Genomic DNA, 22,219 nt, shown 5'->3' with positions numbered 1-22,219 from the left:
ACCTGTAATAGTTCATGAAGTTGAAATTTTATTTCTCATGAACTTAAAAACTTATTTCTAAATAGTAACTTGTCTTTTTAATTAGTAACTAAATTATCTTGTCCTAACAGAGGAGTAATTATGACTGTGGGAAAAGGATAATTTTCAACTCAAACCTTACTGAATAACTTCCATATTTCTTTCCTACACTATTCACTAGAGTTACTCTTGACTGAAACTCAGTAGCACAATGTTTTTTCATTGCTATCTTTCAAGCATATATATATATATCTTTATGAAGAAGTTGAAGTAAGGAATTAAAAATGTGAGACCTAGGAAGGAAAAAAAATCAAGAAAATAGAAATTTCATTAGGATAATAAATCAGCATGTGAAGAACGAGATGATAAAATGAACTTTTAATTTTTTAACAAAACAGATTTTAAGGTAAGCATATTTCCCTGCAGATTCACTTTAAAACAAGAGGAAGAGAAGAGGAAAAATGCTGATATATTATATGAAAAAACTAGGGAGCAGTTAAGAAGAAAAGAAGAGCAGTACAGTGAAGAAGTTGAAATGAAACAGCAGCTTGAATTCACGCTCCGAGCCCTGGAAGTGGAATTGCGGACTGCAAGGAATAATCTGAATCAGGTACGTTAATCTTAGGTGAAAACTTCATCTAACACTGTTTCATCAGTATTACTCATCATATTCCTTTGATCTAATATACATTTTGGGGGGTTAAAACAAATGAAAAATGTTACCTCATCCTAAATATGAACTATGACATTTATAGCTTAATTTACTAATTTTTTGCAATCCTTGACATCTGATAGATGCTCTATGTCTGTTTTCTGAATGAAGGAATGGAAGGTAAATTGACCTTAATCATTAACATAATGATTGGTGTTTTTGGTCCACTCAACAAAGTAATAGTCTTAATTCCAATCCATGTGTTAATTGTGGCTTTTTTATGTTAAAATACAGGCTAAATTGCCTTAAGACTGTGATGGAACTGGTTAATGCTTTGTGAAGAAATTTTCTTTCACAATACTACATCTGCCTGTGTTTTTGCTTTGTGATAAATTTAGCTGTCATTTAAGTTAAAATTTATTCATGTGTGATAAACATCCTTGTGCTTAAAGAGACTACATCCTTTTAACAGTTTTTTTTTGTTTGTTTGTTTGTTTTGTTTTTAACGTTCCACTCTTAAGCTTTTTTTGACTTTTTTTTTCATGGTATAGAATCAAAAACCTAATGAAATGTGTCTCCAGGTTGTGGAAGAGCTGAATAATACTCAGAGGCAACTATCTCGAGAGCAGAATGCCAGAATATTACAAGATGAAATCCTGACCAATCACCTTTCCAGACAAAAGGAGATAGAAATGGCTAATAAGGAAATGAATGCTGAGGTATATTGTTTAGTCATTTTCAAACATATGTGTATATGAATTTGTATATTTACATATTTTAAAAACCAATAGTATACATCATAGAATGTATAAGGATTTTAAAAGCCTATAGATGTATATATTTTTTTCAGGGGGTTGCATTTTTGGTCCATCAGATAAAGTAATATGTTTAATTCAAATCCATTTGCCTGCACCAGGGACATTCACAATGGTCTCATTCATTCTAGTTTTGGGCAGTGATGTCACTCCCTTGGTAGATGAATAGAGAGGTTACTTTATCACTTCCACTGATGGTAAGGAGGAAAGATGTGGCCACTTCAGAGACCGTGTTTTGGGTGTCATTCTCCTACATGTGATAAAAGTAACGCTCTACTCCATGTGGTATCCAATTTCAGTACAAGGAGCTTTTGAAAACAGTGATAGATATGCCATAATCTATACTTAGTGATAATTTATTGACCTGTATTTTATTTTTAATAAAACTGTTCACTGTATTTCCCCACTGTTTCACATCTATTACTGTTATAAACATTATGAAGAAGAAATAAATATTATTGCAGCAGCAGATAGTCTCATGGTTCTCTAAGAAGAGCTCTGTAAATTTTACCTTATTTACATTAGTATATTCACCGTTAGTGAAATACAGGGCTTATCTTGTAGTTACTTATTTATCCTGGACAAGTAGCTTTGGTTTGGTGTAAAAGGATGAGTAGCAGAGTCAGAAGACCTGGGAAAACCCTGCAGCTTGCTTATGTCTTTAACCTCTTTATTACAGAATTGTCATAACTAGATGAGTTAACTAACGTTTGTAGATGTGCTTAGTAGAATGCCTAGATTTATCACTTATCAGTAGATATAATTCTTATAACTCACCATAAAAATGTGAGAAAGGGAGAATATTTATGGACTAGTCTCAGGAAAAAATATTTTTAGAAAATTTCATCTGTCCAAATATATACAGAGCTAAGGCTCTTACTGTGTGGGGAGCTGTATAGTTTAATATCAGATGTAATTTTTAAGTGTAATCAGAATTATTGATCTTTTATTTTAAGTTTTCTAGGTTGGTTGTAATTCAGAGAAAGGCCTTTCCAATTCTGAGCTTCTTTAAAATTCTCTTGTGGTTTATTTTTTTTATTTATTTATTTTTTTTTTTACTTTTAAGGATTCACTGTCTTCAATTATACTTTTGAACTTTTGGGGATTTCTGCTTGTATAAAATTTTTATATTTGTATCCACCTTTAGTTTTTCTAGTTGGACATCCACTGATTGCAAAGTTTTTGTTGTGTAAACGTAGATTAGTCTTTCATTTCAGAGGAAATTGTGATATGTCAGTTTATTGAGTACCAGCTAAAGTCTCCTTTATTTTACTTAGGTTTCTCATAGTCATGAAAAAGAAAAAGATCTGTTGTGTAAAAACTACATGTTATGGGAAGAAATTACCATGCTGAATCTAGAAAGAGAAACAATAAAACATCAGAACCAAGAAAAGGAAAATAAATATTTTGAGGACATTGAAATCGTAAAGGAAAAGAATGATGATCTTCAAAAGATAATAAAACAGGATGAGGAAACATTAACAAAAACAATATCCCAATATAATGGGCAGCTTAATGTTCTGACAGCTGAGAATACAATGCTAAGCTCTAAACTGGAGAATGAAAAACAATGCAAAGAAAGACTGGAAACAGAAGTTGAATCATACCGTTCCAGACTGGCTGCTGCCATCCACGATCATGAGCAAAGTCAGGCAGCAAAGAGAGACCTGGAGCTTGCCTTCCAGAGAGCAAGAGATGAGTGGTTTCGCTTACAGGACAAAATGAATTTTGATATATCTAACCTGAAAGATAACAATGAGGTACTTTCCCAGCAACTTTCTAAAGCTGAAAGTAGATTGAATAGCCTAGAAATTGAGCTCCATCACACGAGAGATGCTCTCAGAGAAAAGACGTTGGTGTTAGAATGTGTGCAGAGAGACCTAAGCCAAGCCCAGTGTCAAAAGAAGGAAATTGAACACTTGTATCAAAACGAACAAGGGAAAGTGAGTAAATACATTGGAAAGCAGGAATCCTTAGAGGAGAGGTTATCTCAGCTACAGAGTGAAAACATGTTGCTTCGACAGCAACTGGATGATGCTCAAAACAAAGCCGATAGCAAAGACAAGACAGTCATTAATATCAAAGACCAATTTCAGGATATCGTGAAAAAACTTCAAGGTGAAAGTGAAAAACAAGTTCTGATGCTGGAGGAAAGAAACAAGGAGTTAATCAATGAATGCAACCATTTAAAAGAGAGAATGTATCAGTGTGAAAATGAGAGAGCAGAAAGAGAAGTAAGTATCCAGAAAGAGAACTAATTTTCAGACTCCCTCAAAGAAAATTCAAAATAATGTCTGATGATAGCTAAATGTTGAAACTAGTTGAATATAAAAAATATATAGCCTATAAATATATAGAGTGTAAATCAGCCTAAAAGCATATCTTGTATCTAGCAAACAAAAATTAGGCCTGAGAGGTGCTTTACTTTGAGTAAAGATGCCATGTCACCTATGAAATTTTAAGAGATTAAGCTATAAGTGGTTAATAGATATAGGCAGGTATTAGTAATTTACTCTTATACTGCCAAGATAATAATTTTAATCTTTCTGTCACCACATTTTAATATCACGATGAAGCCGATAAATGAAAAATTCATACCTAAAATAAGTATTTTGAAATTAAGATTCAGTTGTGTGAACAAAAAAAGTAAAAGAAAACAAACAAACAAAACCAAAAAAAAAGAAAAGAAAAGAAAGATTCAGTTGTGTGGGTCACCTTGACAGTCAAATCAAGATTTCCCAGATGAACCGATGTGTAAATGCTGCATCTTGTAGTACTTTTCCTTCAGTAGTTTTTCATACATTTTTAGTTGGTATAATTTTATTTTTATTCATGTCACTTTAAATTAAATTTGGAAATATTTCCATCTCAAATCGTGTATTATGACCTTTCCACTTGTTAAAGTCATCTGCTTTTCATTCAATCATAATTTGGGACAAATGTGGTGAGTTTTAGCAAAACTGTATTTGACTTAATCTTCCCCCTGCTATTTATAACTTACTTTGAACATTTTTACAAATAATTTCCTCATAATTCTCATTCCAAGGCTCATTTCCTGTCATTTGGATCCAAGTTTTGTCCAGTACACAGGGAACTAACGCTCTCTGTGATGTATTAGTTTGGCATTGGGGTCTCATTTTCAGACTGATGGGGGGTGGCCAGAGTGGTGAGTGGCAGGAATGGAGTGAGTGGGAGAGATGGTGGGGAGCTGTAGGAGCTGTGGACTGGGAGGCAGGGGGAGTGAGGCCAGGTTGTCTAGAGTCCCCAAAGGCCACTGGAATAACTGTGTTTTTATTCTGAGATAGGAATCTATTGGAAAGATTTAAGCACCAGGTTGAATATGTGAAGAACTCTGAAGTAAATTTAAGCCTCTAATGAGAAAGAGGGAGAATGTTCCACAATGTGGAATTTACGACCACTTGTCCCACCTACATACACATTTCTTTTTGAGACTTCAGTGGGGGTAAAACTTGGCCGTTTCCTGGGAGGGGCAGGGAATGGCTGGTGGGGCTGCATCCATTGTCTAAGTCACTCACTGTTGATAAGGCAGGAGGGTCATGCCTTCTGTGTCTTTAACCAAAAGAAGGTGAATCAATGTCCATATGCTGAAATTATTTATTATTAACATAACTTAATAATAAGGTGACTTAAAAATCAGTAACAGAATATCTTATTAGGCCTTTGTGAGACAGCTTCAACAAGAACTGGCTGACACCCTAAAGAAGCAGTCCATGTCGGAGGCTTCCCTGGAGGTCACATCACGTTATCGGACTCATTTAGAAGACGAGGCACAAGATTTAAAGAAGAAATTACGTCAAATCACAAGTCAAGTATGTATGAAACTTAACATGTCAACCGTTAATGTAAAGTGTCTTAGGATACTAATTTTCATGGACAGATTTCTTTTGTATTTTCATTATAATTTTGTTATCTTTATGATGCATTTATTTCTTAAACTCTGACTTTCATTCTGCCATTTGTATTATGTATTTTTTCTTATAATACATACCCTTACAGAAGTTGAGAATTATGCATGATTCCTCACAGAAGTTGACTTTTTTCCTACGAAATAGTATTTTTTGGTGATATCTCTAGTTTACCACGATGAGGCAAGCCAGATAAAATCAGAGGATAATGTTTCATGGAATGTTCCAGAAAATTGTCATGTCTCATCTTCACTTCCATGAATGGATATAGAATCTGTGTATATTTATTTCATAGATTTCAGAATAACTTGTGCAGAGAGGTCATTATATAAACCAGTTGAAGTTAGGCATTGCCTTCATTTTCTTTTCATTTCAGGTATGTTGTAAAATCATGGAGAAGTTCAGATCGTGTATGTCCACCCAAAGTAGAGAATTTGGAAAATTATCTAGATCCTGCCTTTGGATTAAAAAAAAAAACTTTATTGAGATATAATTCACATATCATATAATTCACCCATTTAGAATGTATACTTAGTATCTCCTGGTATATTCAGAGAGGGGTGCAACTGTCACCACAGTCAATTTTAGAACATTCCCATCACCCCCAAAAGAAAGCCTGCATCCCTTAGCCATCACTCCCAGCCCCCCCGTCTCCCTCAGCCCCCGGCGACCACCAGTCTAATTTCTGCCTCTATAAATGTGCCTGTTCTGGGTATTGCACATAAATGGAATCACGTGGTATGTGATCCTTGCTGATTAGCTTTTTTCATTTGCCATAACATCTTCAGGGTTCATCCATGTGATAGTACATGTCAGTACTTCCATTTCTGTGTATTGCCAAACAGTACTCGGTTGTGTAGCTAAACCATTTATCCATCCATCAGTTGATGGGCCTTTGGGTTCTTTCCACTTTTTGACTATGAATAATGCTGCTTGGAACATTGATTTACAAGTTACTGTGTGGACATATTTTTATTTCCCTGCTGTTGGATTTTATCCTCTGAGTTACTGGCGTGGTTTCACCTTTTCTTGGCCTTTGCTGGTGTCCTTTCTGCCTTTGCAATTTCTTCTCCGTCAGCCTGTTGTTACATTCAGAGCTGGCTCCCAGGCTCTCCTCCATGAAGTTTTCTCTGACTGGCCTAATTCTCACTGACCCTGTTCTCTTCAGCCTTGTCATCTACTCTGTGCAGAACAGTTTAGCCCTTAACCTTACAAAATTTTTAAAATTTTTCTAATTTTTTTCATGAAAGATAATCTTGCTTTTCTAAGTATAATTTGTCTACAGGGGAATATTAATTGATATGCATGGCACCTGTCTTTGCATAAATTAAAAATATTTTAGCTTAACAGTTGCCGGGATAAAATTAAGTACCCTATATACCATGTCAGTAATTCTTCTTGGAGATATTGATATGATAAAACTTTTATTAAAATGTATTTTAAGCAATTAAATATAAAATGGAAAGCACTTGTTCAATTAAATGCTCATTTTTTTCTCTCTCACTATGGAAAAAAAATCTAAATTTATTTATTATGCAGCCAGAAGTGGGATTAATAGATTTATAGCATTTTACCAACTGGGGACTGCTTTTCTGATATCTATGGTTTATAACCTTAATCTTCTCATCAGAGTACTTGCCAGAGCAGCCCAACATAAGCAGTTGCTGGGAATGAATTGATTCAGAACTTTGATTTAGCCATAGGGGAATATTTCCGGGCCAGTGGCTTCACCCTTCCTCTGATGGTAGTATAAGTTATGTGCTACTCAGTCCAGGAGGTGCCATTTGCATTGTAGCCCATGATCATTGCCCACTGAGTAGAACAGAGAGGAAGTAAGTTATAAATTACTATAAGTGGAACAAAGTACTAGTTGGTGGAACTGGTGAAAGTTTTTGAAGTGCTGGGCATATATTCTGGGCCTCCTGTTCCCCACTGACTGCCATTTTCAACGGTCTGAAGAATGATTTCAGTGTGACTTGTATAGGAGACCACTTCCACTGACATGCCACCTGCCTAAAATATCAAATTGTTTAGAAAGTAAAATACAGCAACAGTAATAATGCTAGTTGCAAACACTTAAATTAACACTTACTATGTGCCACATCCTCTTCTAAGTGCATTATGTATTTTCCTCAATTTAATCTTCCCAGCACCCCAGTAAGATAGATGCTATGATCATCTCCATTTGACAGATGGAGAAACTCAGACAGAAAATGTAAGTGCTTTGCTCAAGGACACACAGCTAATAACTGGTGGAAATTGGGACTCAGACCCATGCTTTCTTGCTCCTGCATAGACACTGCCTCTCCAACTAGTCCATGAAACTTCTGGTTGTCACCAAAAGCAGTGTTAGCTTTTATAATCACTGGAATAACCCTGGTCATTCACATATGTGAACATTTAAAATTAGAGCTGATGTGGAGCTTGCAGTACAAAAATAAAAATGTTTACCATAAGGTAAGTGTCTTTCCCCACTTGGCAAAATATACAAATTTGTGTGTGTATTTGATAAAATATAAGTTAAAGCATGAATAAAGTTGTGTTTTAGTGCTAGACGAGAGATTGGTGACTTGTAAAGGGCTGGATAGTCAATATTTTAGGCTTTGTGGGCCGCAAGTTCTCTGTTGTAACAACAGACGTTCTGAAAGGAATCATAAACACTATGCAGATGAAAGAGATGAAACAGATTATGGTGGATTTGTACTAGATTATCAGTCATTAAAAACTTTTGTTTTTCTTTTGTTTCAGTTGCAAGAAGCACAAGATCAACATGCAGAGGCCATGAGATGTGCTGAGAAGAAACAGGATCTCCTGCAAAAGTACAATTTAAAGCAGCACAGAAAATAACTTGAGCAGGAAGCGGTAGATTAGTATGAGAATTAGATCAGTAATGATAGTAAATAAGCAGTTGTGAAGCCGGGTACAAATTTCAGCTCTGAGCTGTTTTGAAATGCATATCTCCCTCCCCATTATTTCTAAATTTTGCACATTATCCACAAAGCACAGCTAGAAAAAGAGCACCATTGCCAAATCATCAACTTTTCAAACTTTTAAGAACTTAATGTAATTGAACCTGCAGGTGTTTGTTCAGAAATTGTGTGGTATTTAAAAAATTAGAATAATTATTTTAAAATATACATTATAGGCTTGAAATGGAAAATTCCAAGTTAAAAGTTACCAACAAAAAGCAAGCGGGCAAAATTGAACAGCTTCAGAAAAACCTGTTAAGTATAAATTCGGTAAGTCAATCTCTTAATTTCTGTCATACTGAAGAGGAATTTTAATTGCTTTACTAGTAGTAGCTAAGAATATTTTAGAAATATGAAAAGTCTCACTGATAAAAGTATTTATCAAATTTATATTGATACTACTTGCTACTACTAATTCCTCTTTCTAGAGGAAGTTGACTGAATTCACAAAATTAATGATTTTCTTTTTGTAGTAAGATTTTAGTTGAAAAGATTGTGATAGTCCAAAGGCAGTTTATACTGCATTTTGTTTATTCATTCATCTGTTAGTGAACGTTTGGATTTTTCCATCTTTTTGGCTATTTATAATGCTGCTATAAACATTGGTAGACAAGTATCTCTTTGAGTCCAGAAATTTGAATAATGATTTGATGTAGAATTCTGAATTTCTCTTGCAATCTAAACCCATCAGAGGGATTTTGAGAATGAATTACTTTTAATCTATTTTGTTCTCTTCATCAAGAATGAATACTGGGTCAGTATCCAAGCATTTTTCTAAAAGGAATGTATTTTTTCCTTTGTTGGAGTTAAATTAAAAAGAAAGATGCCAGTTAAAAAGTAGAAATGGCTGCTCAGTAGGGCCTTACACAGGAAAAGGTGCTCCTAGAATTGTGAGTTCAGAAATTTCTTTTTCCCATTTGCTTGAGTTAATCAGCCTTTCAAAGATTTAACAGGCAGCCTCAGAAAAGATTGATATGTAATCCAAGATTCCAGTTTATCGATGTAGAGTGAAAACTATGTAACAGTTTACCAAGCAGAACAGGATTCTTCTGCCATTTATACTCTCCTTTGTAGGAGAAGCTACCTACAGTTAAAAAATCAAAAGATTGCATTGTGAACCCTGAGTTGGAGCAGTGAGGTACGCACCTCCAACTCATTTCTTTCAATTACAGTAGCTAGATTCATGCCTTGTCATGCAGATATATACTTATCAGGGGAACCAGAACATTCTGTTGACTGGTTCTTCTTGTGTTTGAAGAAACACTGAAAATTATTTCTTTAGACTTGATACAAAGTATTCACATTATATTAGCATAATTTTCATACAAGTGACAACACAATTTGTTGATAAAAGGACTCTTCTGGGAATATGCCAGGTGTCCCCTTACATCATGAAATGGATATCAATTAAGGTATCAGAAGTGGAAAAAAAATTGTAGGAATACCCAAAACTGCTTAAGCACTTAAAAAAATAGTGAGGGATTTTCTGTAATTTTTATAGAAATGAGTTAGGATTGTGACAGAGAATTATTAGCTACTCTAAGGTCTACCTGAATCAAAAATTTACTGAGAGACAGGTTTTAACCAACTCAGTCAATAGCCCTGGCTTCTCTGCAAGGTTCTCAAGTCATGAATCACCAGGCCAGAGACTGACCTCGGTTAAGATATCTGATCAACACAGTTTTGAGTAGAAGAATCTGAATTGGGAAGAAGAGAGATCTCTAGTTGACTCAAAGCTCCAAAACAGTGTGTGGTTGAGTATTCATCCTTTCAGAGTGTCAGAAGACTTCCATAAGGTTGGGTCTCTATGGGATAGGAAATTATTCAAGAGAAAACAAAGGCAAAAGATGGATAACCTGACCCTTGTGAAAAACTTTTTTGCATTATAAAAGAAAAACAAGACACAGCCTGCTGGTCAGCATCCTAAGGGAGAGAGTGCCCCCTGCCAAGATTATAAAATCACACTATACTCAAAATAACACCAATAACAATAAACCTGAAGTGACCAAGATTAGCTTGCTACAAAGGCAATCCACACCAAGTAATGGTTCATGAGTGTGGCTGAAGATACTGTCTTGGAGGAATTAGAAGGGAGAAAAAAGGACGGATGACCTCAGTAAAGGGATCAAGGCTGGAAATGTAGGTTAGGGAATCCGGTTTGAAGTCTTGGTATTTAAAGAACTCAGAGAATTTACAGAGAGGAATAGGAAGGATCAAGGACTGAACACCAAGGGTTACTGTCATTTAGACGTGAGGTGGGCTTAGAGGAGCAAAGGGAGGGTGTGGCCATGTTACCAGTTGCTGCTGAGAAGTAAAGCAGGATAAGGACTAAAGAAAAAGGTCCTTGGTGGCCCTCAGCATTTCTTAAGGGGAATTCTAAGACTGAAAGTCAGATTTTAGTGTAAAAGAAGAATGAGATTTTAATGAAAAAGAAAGTTGAATCTGTGGTTGAGACCTTGCATTGAAGAGTGTTAGAGTCCAATGGAAGGGGAGAAAAAGGATGATAGAAAAAGCTATAAGAATCAAGAAAAAGTTACATTTTTATATAGTGGAGAGAAGACTAAAACTGTATTTAAAGAGAAAAATGGTTAATAGAAATGGAGAAATTGAAACCAATGAAAGAATGCTTTGGGAGAATGAGAGGCTTTCTCTCATCCTATAGTCACGTGATCATAAATGTAATGGGGATTGCATGGGAATTTTTTCAAAGATTATTTTAGTAGTGATTTAACAAAACCTGGAATATCTTGAACTACTGATGAAAATATTTCTAGGGCATCTTTGGAAACTAAAATGTAGATATATCTGCTCTTAAAAAATTTCATTAACACTTCATATTTTATGTGTTAAAAACCTCTGCTTTTAACAGAAATTTTGGCAATTTAAATTCCAGAAAAATGATGAAATGATGAAAATGAAAAATCAGCTTAAGCTGTTTTAAGAAAACCATTATTTTTAAAATCTGTCCTCATTGGCATTAGGTTTATAAACTATGTTTCACTATAAACACATATTACTTATGAACTCATGAGAAATATGTAATAATTCACATTTTTAAAGGTTATACTCCATTTATAGTTCTTGTAAAATATTGGCTTTATTCCTCATGTTGTACAATACATCCTTGTAGCTTATTTTATGCCTGATAGTTTGTACCTTTTAATCCTCCACCTCATCTTGCCCCTCCCCTTACCTTCTCCCCACTGGTCACCACTAGTTCCTTCTCTGCATCTATGAGTCTGTTTCTTTTCTGTTATAGTCACTAGTTTGTTGTATTTTTTTTTAGACTCCACAAGTAAGTCATATCTTACACTATTTGTCTTTCTCTGTCTGACTTATTTCACTTAGCATAATGCCCTCCAAGTCCATCCATGCTGTGCACCAGAAACTAGTACAACATTTAAAATCAACTGTACTTCAATTAAAAAACAAACAAACAACCCACTTAAAATATGGGCAGAAAAACTCAACAGACATTTTTCCAAAAGAGGAAATGTAGATGGCCAGCAGGAACAGGAAAAGTTGCTCAACATCACTAATATCAGGGAAATGAAAATCAAAATCACAGTGAGATATCATATCACACCTGTAAGAAAAATGGCCATCAGCAAAAAGAACACAAATAACAAGCGTTGGCAAGGATGTGGAGGAAGGGGAACCCTTGTCCACTGTTGGTGGGAATATGAATTGGTGCAGCCAGTATGGAAAACACTGTGGAGTTTTCTCAAAAACCTAAAAGTAGAACCACCATATGGCCCAGCAATTCCACTCCTGGGGAGAAATAGTATTTTTAAGAAAGAAGAAGTCTCTAGGTTTTTAAAAATAATTTTCTTAAATTATTTTTTTCAAAGTCCGAGGATGAAAAGGAACAATTAAAGAAATTAACTGAGTTAAAGCAATCTCTGGAATATAGTTTGGATCAAGAAATGAAGAAAAATAGTGAATTAGAAAAAGAGATTACTGGGTAAGATTTTAATATTTCAGATCATTTTAATTATTAATTGTTTGATTTAACTATGATTTATTTTATTAAAACTTAGATGCAAATTCATTTTATGTATGTATTTTCATAACTAAATAAATTAGCCTATTTAAAAGTTTATTTTGGAAATTCACAGCATAGTCTGAAACTTTTTTGAATGCCACAATATTACACTTGCTCCCTAATGATTTCTGAAACAGTCAGAACAGTGCATATAGTAATGTCACTCTGCTATTCATTGTCTTCCTTGAATTTTTATTTCTACAGGATATCTTTGCTCTTTTTGGTAATCTTTTCTTCCTTTAGTAGTGTTCTTCTTCAACACTCAAGTATTTTAGCATCTAAAAACCTACCCGTGTCATTGTTTAACAATATCAAAAATTATCTTGATTGGGCTTAGATTTTCTTTCCTCTTTTTTTAGTCATAAAATGTACGTACAAAAATATATGTATGGCTTAAAGAATAATAAAATTAGTGATCATATTTTGACCAGATTGAAGAAAAAATAAGTGTTCCCCAGTGTCTGTGAAGCACCCCCATGGCTTCCTTTCCATTTAGTTGCTGAGTACAGTTAGCTCTCAGCATCCACAGATTCCACCAACCTCAGATGGAAAGTACTCAGGAAAAAAAAAAAATTCCCCAAACTTCCAGAAAGCAAAACTTGGGTTGACCTCAGGCTGGCAAGGATTCACATGGCAGTTACATTGTATTGCCAACTATTTACATTATATCAGCTACTATAAGTGATCTAGAGATGATTTAAAGTACACAGGAGGATGTTGTGCAGATTGCATGCAAATACTACACCATTTTATATAAGAAACTTGAGCATTCATGGATTTTGGTATTCACAGGGTGTGAAGGGGTCTTGGAAGGAACCAATCCTCTTTGAATACCAAGGGATGATTATACTTAGAAATGTTCCCTGAGTCTCATCAATATTTTTCTCTCATTTAATTTTCTCTACATTGTTTTGCATCTTGTTAACATTGTGTTCACCCAGATTTCTAGGTCCCTTAAAACAGTCTTGAGGAGACTTACACATTCTCTCTCTGCTGATTTCCTTTCTTCTAAAGCTCTGCCTGGATTTTTCCCCCCTCAACTCAGATGCCAAAGATTTTTCTTTCTTGCTTTATTTTCTGTTTTAAATAAGTGCCTTGATGTTTTTTTGTGTGTGCTTTCTTTTCTTCTTGTAGGCTGTGATCCACTAGGTACCAAAATGTATTTTTGTGTCTTTTCAAAACATTCATATGTTACTATTGTCTTCTTCACTTTGGATACTGATCTCTGGTTTATAGCTAATATTTAATAATAAGAGAATGTTTCATATTAATATACTAAAAATGGATATTATAACTTACTTATAAGAACTCTATATGTAATATATGTATATTATATTAACCCTTTACCTACCATATATGTCATAAGGTTTTTTCCTTCATATTATTTACCTAAGATTATAATTTAGTTATTATACTTTCAAAAAACATTAGATTAGAACAAATGAGAAAGGATCATAATTTATTGGTTTGTTTATTTTATATGATAGAACATATATCTGTTTAAATAATAATTAAATATTTACTCTTAAAGAACTTGACTTACTTGTTCTATACGTTTCTACAGATTTAAGAAACTCTTAAAAATGACAAGAAGGAAGTTAAATGAATATGAAAGTGGAGAGATTAGTTTCCATGGAGACTTCAAAACCGATCAAATTCAAACAGATATTCAGATTAATATGCTAAAACATGAGGTAATTTTTAATCAGTTTTGGGACCCCAAAATCACTTAACTGGGGGGAAATATGTCACTCGGTGCTTTGAGCAGTGAAGCATAGATTTTTCTATTAATTTTCTAGATTTGATACCAGTAAAAAATACAGCTTTTCCATATATCATTTTTCTATAAAAAGGGCATACTGTTGACTCCCTTGTCTTGAACCCTGGCTAATGATCTGCAGTTGAGCAGCACACCATTACTGACCCCAAACCATCTGTTGTTTTTTTGGTGACAGCTTTATTGAAATATAATGAACATACCTTCTAGTTGACTCATGTAAAGTGTACAATTCAGTACTTTTAGTTATTCAAAGAGTTATACAGTTACCAATTTTAGAACACTGTCATCACCCTAAAAAGAAAGCCTGTACCTTTTAGCCACCACTTTGTGCCAATTTCCCCTTCCCCACTCTTCTCAGTCCTAGGGAACTCCCTGTCTCTGGACATTTCGTATCAATGGATTCAGACAATATGGGGTCCTTTGTAACTGTCTTCTTCCATTTAGTGTAATATTTTCAAGTTACACCTCTTTTGTAGCATTGCTGAATAATAGTCCATCGTTTGGACATACCACATTTTATTTATCTATTCATCAGTTGATGGACCTTTTTGGCTTTTTTCTTTTTTTTTTTTTTTCTTTTTGGCTATTGTTAATCATGCTGCTGTGAATATTTCTGTCCAAGTTTTGGTGTGGACGTGTTTTTGTTTCTTTTGGTAATATACTTATGAATGGAAATGCTGTGTCATATGGTAACACTCTTTAACCTTTTGGGGAACTGTCATACTATTTTCCAGAGTGGCTACACCATTTTACATTTTTATCCAAAGTGTGTAAGTGTTCCAATTTCTATACATTCTGGTCAACACTTGTCATTAGCTGTCTTTTTAATCATAGCCATCCTGGTAGGTGTGGAGTGGCATCTCACTGTGGTTTTGAGTTGCATTTTTCTAAGAACTAATAATGTTGGGGGTCTTTTCATGTTTTTATCCTTCTGTGTATCTTTTTTGAAGAACTGTCTATTTCAGGTTTTCACCCATTTTTAAATTGGATTGTCTTTTATGATTGAATCATAAGAGTTCTTTTTGTATCCTGGGTGCAAATCTTTTATCAGATGTATGATTTCCAAGTGTTTTCTCCTTTTCAGGAGCTTGCCTTTTCACCTTCTTGATGGTGTCCTTTGAAGCACGGCAGTTTTTAATATTGATGAAGTTCAGTTAATCTATTTTTGTCTTTTACTGTCTTATCTAAGAAACAAGTGCCAAATCCGGTCACAAAGATACACACCTATGTTTTCTTCTAAGGATTTTGTAGTTTTAGCTCTTTCATTTTGAGTTAATTTTTATATATGGTATGGGGTGAAGGTCGAATTTTGTTCTTTTGCATGTGGATATTCACTTGTCCCAGTACCATTTGTTAAAAAGACTATTATTGTCTGATTCAGTTATTTGGCATTCTTGCTGAAAATCAGTTGACCATAAGTGTGAGGGTTTCTTTTAGATTCTCAGTGATAATGCATTGATCTATATGTCTAGTACCAAGTCAGATTTTATGAGAATTCTTTCCCAGTCATCTTGCATATTACCAGTTGTTTTACATAATAATAGAAAGTCAGTGTAGAGGAATGTCTTTAACTCTACTTCTGTGGAGATTTTCTGCTTGTCGAAGGAGCCTATGGCCAGCTTATGCCTTGCTGACTCTATGACATGACAGAAAGTAGGCTTACAAAGATAAAGTCCATTTCTTTTTTCCCTCTCCGTTCAGACCTTTATTTTCTCACCCAGTGCCTCCCCTTCACTCCAGTTTCCATCAAATCATGGTCACGGGATCTGCTGACTTAATCTGCAATATACTTCATTATGTTGAACTTATTATAATTCATAGACTCATCCATAGATTTCAGCTAGAAGCAAAAGATTAAGTCTGGGCTGTCAGTTTTCCTCTTTGGAAGTCTCTAATCCATCATCTTGCAGTTCACAATTAAATCTTTTTTTTTTTTTTTTTTTTTGAGTAAAGGTAGATTTATTTAGAGAGGTACATACTGCATAAAGTGTAGGCTGTTTCAAAAGGCAAGAGAAAGGCCACAAGTTGTGGGGGTGGGTGCTCAGGTTAAAGTAAAAGTAGATACACACTCCATAGGTAGAGTGAGGGCCGCTTCCAAAGAGGAAGGAATGAGGGAGGAGGCCAATGAAATCCTCTTTTGACTTGGGTCTTGTGTATAACACTGGTGCCAATCTTATTCTTGGCATAGATCCTGCATTCTTAGGAAACACAGCTCCCTGTGTCTGCCTCCTTTTACTTAAAAAGAGAGATGCCTAGCTGTACTCTATAGCTTAATACATAATTAATGGGATAAATATTTCATCCCATCCAAGGAGAAATTTTCAAGAGTACAACTATTAAAAAATCACATACTGTTTAATCAATTTATCAGGAACAGATAACAGGTTAGTAATTTGAATTTCAATATTTCAAATCCAATCTATATGATATGGGAAGCTTTGTGATACAACATAAAGGTGAGACAGTCTTACCTTCCCTTACAAACAAGCTTTAAGTAAGGTAAAGGAAAATTGTATTTAATTTAAATACTGCCAAAGGACACTACATTTGTTTTACTACTGAGAAGGTTAAAAATGATTCCATAGTATTTTACTTTCTCTCTGAGGAAAAGAAAATGAAGATTGAGTGCTAGATTAATAAATTCTCAAAGCTGCCTGTCTCTTTTAGAATTTCAGTTAATTAAAATGAGATAAAAAGTCTGATTTTGGTAATTAAACTATTTCTAGTTGTTTTTCAACTATTAGACTTCAAATCCTGTGTCTCCTTGCTTACCAGCCTTCCTTATCCTCAAACTTGAAGGGAAATTGTAAAGAGGCATATATGCCTATTTGTAAGAAATTGTAATTGAAGGGTACTTTAAAAAAACTTCTTCATCAATAGTTCTTAGGTCTTTCTTTTAGTTATCTGCTTCTTTTCATCAGCATTGTTTGTCATTAATAAGTCAATCTCAACATTTAACCAATTTCTACTGTATTTAAGTTACATTTTTTATTATCTTATTATCATCCACTTTTCTGTTTGTCTGTTTTTCCTCTAACAAACTCCCCAAAGTTCAGTGGCTTACACAAACATTAATTTTGTTCACAATCTACACTTAGGAAAAGTGTGGCCAAGACAGCTGGCCTCTCTTCCTCTCAACTTCAGCTGGGGCAGCTCGAAGGTGGGGGGCTGGAATCACTTGAAGGTTCATCCACTGATGTCTGATGGTTGACGTTGGTGGTTGGCTGCAGCTCTGATGGGGCAGGCAGGTGGACCACCTCCCCTGGAACACCTAAGCTGTCTTTGTGGCCTGAGCTTGCCCACATTAGGCTGGGTTCCAGGGTTAAGAGCCAGGCAGAAGCTGAATTGTCATTTCTAACCTAGCCCTGCAGTTCACCCAGTGCCACTTTCACTGTATTCTGTTCATTAGGAGCAAGTCACTTAAGGTTGGCCATATTCTACCTTTTTTGTGGTATTAATTTTAAAAACTTATGGATACATTTAAAAACCAGCATAATCTACTCACTAGCCACAATGTTTTTTTTATTGCTTCCGTATAAGAAATACCCTTATCCCTACTCAGTCCCCGAGCAGGTCTCGGTCACTGTGGTGTTAGGCTTAGGCTCCAGTCTAAGGTCTTACTTTACCTTCTTCATCAGGTCCAGGTGGGGCTGAGGTTCCTGGGCGTGGTTTCTAGAGTACAGCCCCTTGGGTACACTCCTCTCAGTGCTGAGGCTTGAGGATAAGGAGACTGGTTATTTACCACCACACACCCAACATTCTGCTAAACTGCTAAGGACTCCCTCACTCACAGATGGAAGATGGGAGGCACACTGGTCCGTAGCAGTTCTGAAATGCAGCCTGGTGCTGCTGGCTCTTTGATTAGGACTTAGTCCTAACCCTGGGAGGGATTCTCCTTTGCTGCCCTCTCTGAGCTCTTGGTTCTGTCCCTTTCATGAGCAATGACCTGTGTGTTTACAGCTGAGTAGTTCTCTCAAGCCAGCTTCCTCCTTGTAGACCTTCTAAGAAAAACCCAAAGGCCTCTTCTCATTTTGCACTGTCTTGGTCTCTTTCAGTCCAAGCTAGCAGGCAGTGTTTTTGCTACCACAGTTCTCTTTTAAAACTTTGAGTTTCCTGTGAATTTTACTGGGGTTCATGCCATTGGAAAAGCTACCCTCACAAGTCTTTTTGAGGTAAGCGCTTCACCTTAGGCTTCCTGTGAATCTGTTGTGGGATGATACCTTTAAAACTCATGCTTTTAAGATTCTGAAAGGAATTTGAGGCAGCACCTTAAATTTTTACAAGGTCTTAGCAAAGTCTTGGCTTCATCTTTAGACCATGTTTTCCTGGCAGCACCCTAGATTTGATCTTAGCCTAGAAGCCATTTCTCTGTTTAACAATTATGTGACAGTTGGGCACGTGGAGATGCTGTAAATGGGATACAGATATTTGAACCCAGTGAGTCCTGGTTCCTTTATGTTTAATAGTCTTCTTGTTTGTTTTAGCTTATCTCTTTCATCAGTTTTACTGTTTGATAGCAAGAGTCCCATTTCCTCCAGTTTCAGTGTCATTTTCTTCCCTGGCCTAGAAGCCTTCACTCTCAGCCCTTCAAGGGCCCTCAGGCTTCCACTAACAGTCAGTCTTATGGAGCCCTTTAGGTTTTTATTCTTACTGTTCTCTACATCTGTTCAGGTTCCTCCTACCTCCAGGTTCAAAGGCATTCCCACATTTTGGGTCCCTTTTTAATGGCTGCACCCCATTTTTAATATCAATATCTGTGCCAGTTATTTATTACTAATAAGTTACATAACAAACTGCCTCAAAACCCGTTGGCTCAAAACAGCATTTGCTTGCTTCACAAATCTGCATTTAGGCAAGGCTCAGTGGAGCCAGCTCATTTCTTCTCCATTTGGCATGAAACAGGATGACTTGCAGGTGGGCACTAGAATCATCTAAAGGCTTGTTCATGCACATGTCTGGAAGTTGGAGCTGGCTTTGGTTAAGGACGTTCGCTGGGGCCATCAGCTGGGGCCATCAGCTGGGACAGCTGCGTGTACAAAGACTCACTAGGTGGCCTGGGCTTCTTCACAGCGTGGTGGCTGGGTTCTAAGGGTGAGCGTCCCTACAGAGTGAAAGTCAGAAGCCATTTAGCCTTAGAAATCACACAGCAGTGCCTCCACATTCTGTCCCTTTAGAAACCAGGTGCCAAGGCCAGTACATATTTCAGGGGGAGGGAATTTCACAGGAGAAGTGTCAAAAAATTTGTAGACATGTTTTAAAACCACCACATCCACTTGCCTTGTCTTACCAAATAATCATTATATCTTAAGGAAAGTAGTGCTTCCCAAGTCAGTGTCACTGAAATTCCAGCAAGTTTTTTGTTTGTTTGTTTTTGTTGAGTATGTTCTGTTATTTTGTGGAGAGTAACAAAGGATTCCAAGAATTAAGGCTTTTTTGTTTGTTTAGAAAAATGTATGGATCATCTTTCTAAACCACTACACTAGGAGATGGATTTCTCCTTAACCCTGCAAATTATGGCTCCTTGGAATGCAATTCAAACTAGTATAAAATATTTGTAGTTCAGAGAAAGGTTTATAGCATTAGAATCCTTATTTATAAGATATGTTAATTAAGTCTTATTTTCAAAGTCTTATTTTAGGAGGCATTTATTAACTCACCCCTAAGTGACTCAATATGATCTCCTTAAAACTTCTTCAAAAATCATGGAGTGTTAAGACTTGGAGGAAGGGGTAAGAGACTTTCTACTAAGAGGTGCCTTATGGTCATTTTATATAGGAAAGACATGAAACAATTACAGAAAAATAAGAGTATAAAATCAAGTACAAATGTATAACAAAGATGGTGACAGTGAAGAATATATTTTTGTGACTCTTGGTGGTTTGAACTTTTTTCTTGATTTTCTGAGTAATTCAAGTTTCTCCATTCCATAATGTCAATACCATTCTATTGGAACTGAATTTATTTCAACATTTGGTACTGGTTTTGAGTTAGGCTGTTCTCAGTCTACTAACCTCATTACCAAACCATTTTATCTTCTTCCTGCAGATTGTTGATCTTACAGCAAAACTGGAATCTGCATCTTCAAAATACCTCCATCTGGAGGTAGAAAATCAACTTCTTCAACAGGAGTTATTATCTATGAAATCGATGCAAAAGAAATGTGAAAAACTAGAGAAGAATAAAAAGAAGTTGGAAGAAGAAGTAGTGAACCTCAAAAGTCACCTAGAAATGAATATAGTGGAACACAGTCAAGTAGAGCAGTACAAACGGGAGATTGAAGAGCGAGCAAGACAGGATGTAGTAGAAAAATTAAAAGAAGTCAACCTGTTTTTACAGGTGAACTAATTGATCTGTATTGTGCTCTAACTGACTTCGCTGTGAATTACAGTTCGGATGTATACATTCTATGTGCTTCCTTTAGTTCCCATATAGCAGTTTGTTTTTGTAGAATTCTGGAAGGAAGGCTGCATTTGTTACTCCCTTTAAATATTTCAGTTTCCATCATTACTATCACTAAATTGATCTTTCAGAACAGTTCTCACTAGAGAATCATTTTAAGACCAATTGGTATAAATCAAGACTACTAGGAGGAAAAGAAAATATTGTGATTTAAATATTGTACCACACTCTTGGATTACTCTTATGTTGTATTGTTCAATTTTTGAAATTTTAAATTGGTCCTGTTATTCTTTGAATTATCACATGATAAGAATGAATCAACTTTAATTTTATAATTCAGATTTAATTCAGTTGACATTGATAAGGATTTTAAAGTTCAGCTTTTTTTTTTTAAACATTTAAAATTGCTCTCTGAATCATTGACTCAAAACTAAAGGGAACTAATTTACTGTAATTACTCAGGTTATAATTACTTTTAAAATGTATTCTTTTAATTTGCTTTAGATGCAAGCAGCATCTCAAGAAAACTTAGAGCAGTTAAGAGAGACTAATAATGCTTCAATAAGAAGTCAAATGGAACTCAGAATTAAAGATCTGGAAGCTGAACTCTCCAAAATGAAAACTTTTCAAGAAGAAAATAAAGCAGAATTGGGAAAATACAAGCAACTCTACCTAGAAGAACTAAAAGTTAGAAAGTCATTGGCAAATAAACTAAACAAGTAAGTCAAAACATAGAATCATAGAAAATAAATTTAGCTCATTCATTTGCCTCTAAAGCATAATTTTGGGAAATGATGTTAGTAAATGAACTCTCCTTTAAAATGTTAGTCCAGGGCAGTTTGCATCTCCCTGCCTTTTGTTGGTTTCACATGACTTTATTTTTTGTATTTTCATATATTTCACCTGATCTAGTCTTTAAGCTAGGGGTTTTGCAAACTTTGTAATTTAGACAGCAATATTATTATAAAAATTTCTTGTTGGAATTTCCATAAGTAAAAATATTAATGGGTTTAAAATTAACTATTTTTTTGAAGAGTACAACTTAAACCCAAGGGGTCCCATCCTGGTGTTTGGTGAATGTACTTTCTTGATTGTGATCTTTGGTATCACCACAAGAAGGCGCCCTGAGACAAACTATTGTATCCATCTAAGTTTGTCTCCTCTATGTAAAGGCATGCTTGGGAAATAGGGGGAAATTAACCTAGGGGTGAAGGGCAGTATAATAGTTCACAAAGTGGCTAAAAAGAATATGGCGGCCTGCCTGAGGGGGTATGTGGAAGGCAGAAAGGGCAGGTCCCACCTTTGGTGCCTGAGTAACAGTGTTAGAAGCTACAGGTTTCCCCGCTATCCAAAAGTAGAGTGTTCCTATGAAACCTTTCAGAAGCCCAAGCAGCATAAAGCAAAGAGGCAGTTACCCTTAGGACACATCTTGCTGGTGGATGCATAAAACAAATAAAGCACAGATGCTCACAGACACAGTCCAAAGTCACGGCGGTGTGATGCTGAGATGCTGAGTGTGGTTCTGGGGAGGGAGCTCGGTGGGGCCCGTCTCCCTGCTCGGGGTACATGATGCCTCTAATGGCTCTGGCTAAAACAAACACACAGCACCATTCTG

The 22,219-nt window shown here is 35.6% G+C and overlaps 1 protein-coding gene across 8 annotated transcripts in view; it reads left to right on the top strand.

Annotated features, from left to right (window-relative positions):
* The window catches only part of ANKRD26 (ankyrin repeat domain containing 26), a 73,955-nt gene that overhangs the window by 43,116 nt on the left and 8,620 nt on the right, over nucleotides 1–22,219 (top strand). For 5 of the 8 annotated variants that reach the window (XM_031444652.2, XM_031444651.2, XM_031444647.2 and 2 more), the window contains 10 exons: nucleotides 445–628; nucleotides 1,222–1,389; nucleotides 2,763–3,719; nucleotides 5,163–5,315; nucleotides 8,160–8,230; nucleotides 8,557–8,650; nucleotides 12,232–12,344; nucleotides 13,990–14,119; nucleotides 20,251–20,541; nucleotides 21,109–21,323. In XM_031444652.2, the coding sequence (XP_031300512.2) occupies nucleotides 445–628; nucleotides 1,222–1,389; nucleotides 2,763–3,719; nucleotides 5,163–5,315; nucleotides 8,160–8,230; nucleotides 8,557–8,650; nucleotides 12,232–12,344; nucleotides 13,990–14,119; nucleotides 20,251–20,541; nucleotides 21,109–21,323 (2,376 nt within the window). The remainder of the gene's footprint in view (nucleotides 1–444; nucleotides 629–1,221; nucleotides 1,390–2,762; nucleotides 3,720–5,162; nucleotides 5,316–8,159; nucleotides 8,231–8,556; nucleotides 8,651–12,231; nucleotides 12,345–13,989; nucleotides 14,120–20,250; nucleotides 20,542–21,108; nucleotides 21,324–22,219) is intronic. The other 3 variants (XM_031444653.2, XM_031444650.2, XM_031444649.2) reach the window with 1 other exon arrangement.

Source organism: Camelus dromedarius, chromosome 26 (assembly GCF_036321535.1).
Source record: "Camelus dromedarius isolate mCamDro1 chromosome 26, mCamDro1.pat, whole genome shotgun sequence".
Taxonomy (NCBI): Eukaryota; Metazoa; Chordata; class Mammalia; order Artiodactyla; family Camelidae; genus Camelus; species Camelus dromedarius.
This window is presented reverse-complemented; position numbering and strand designations above follow the sequence as displayed.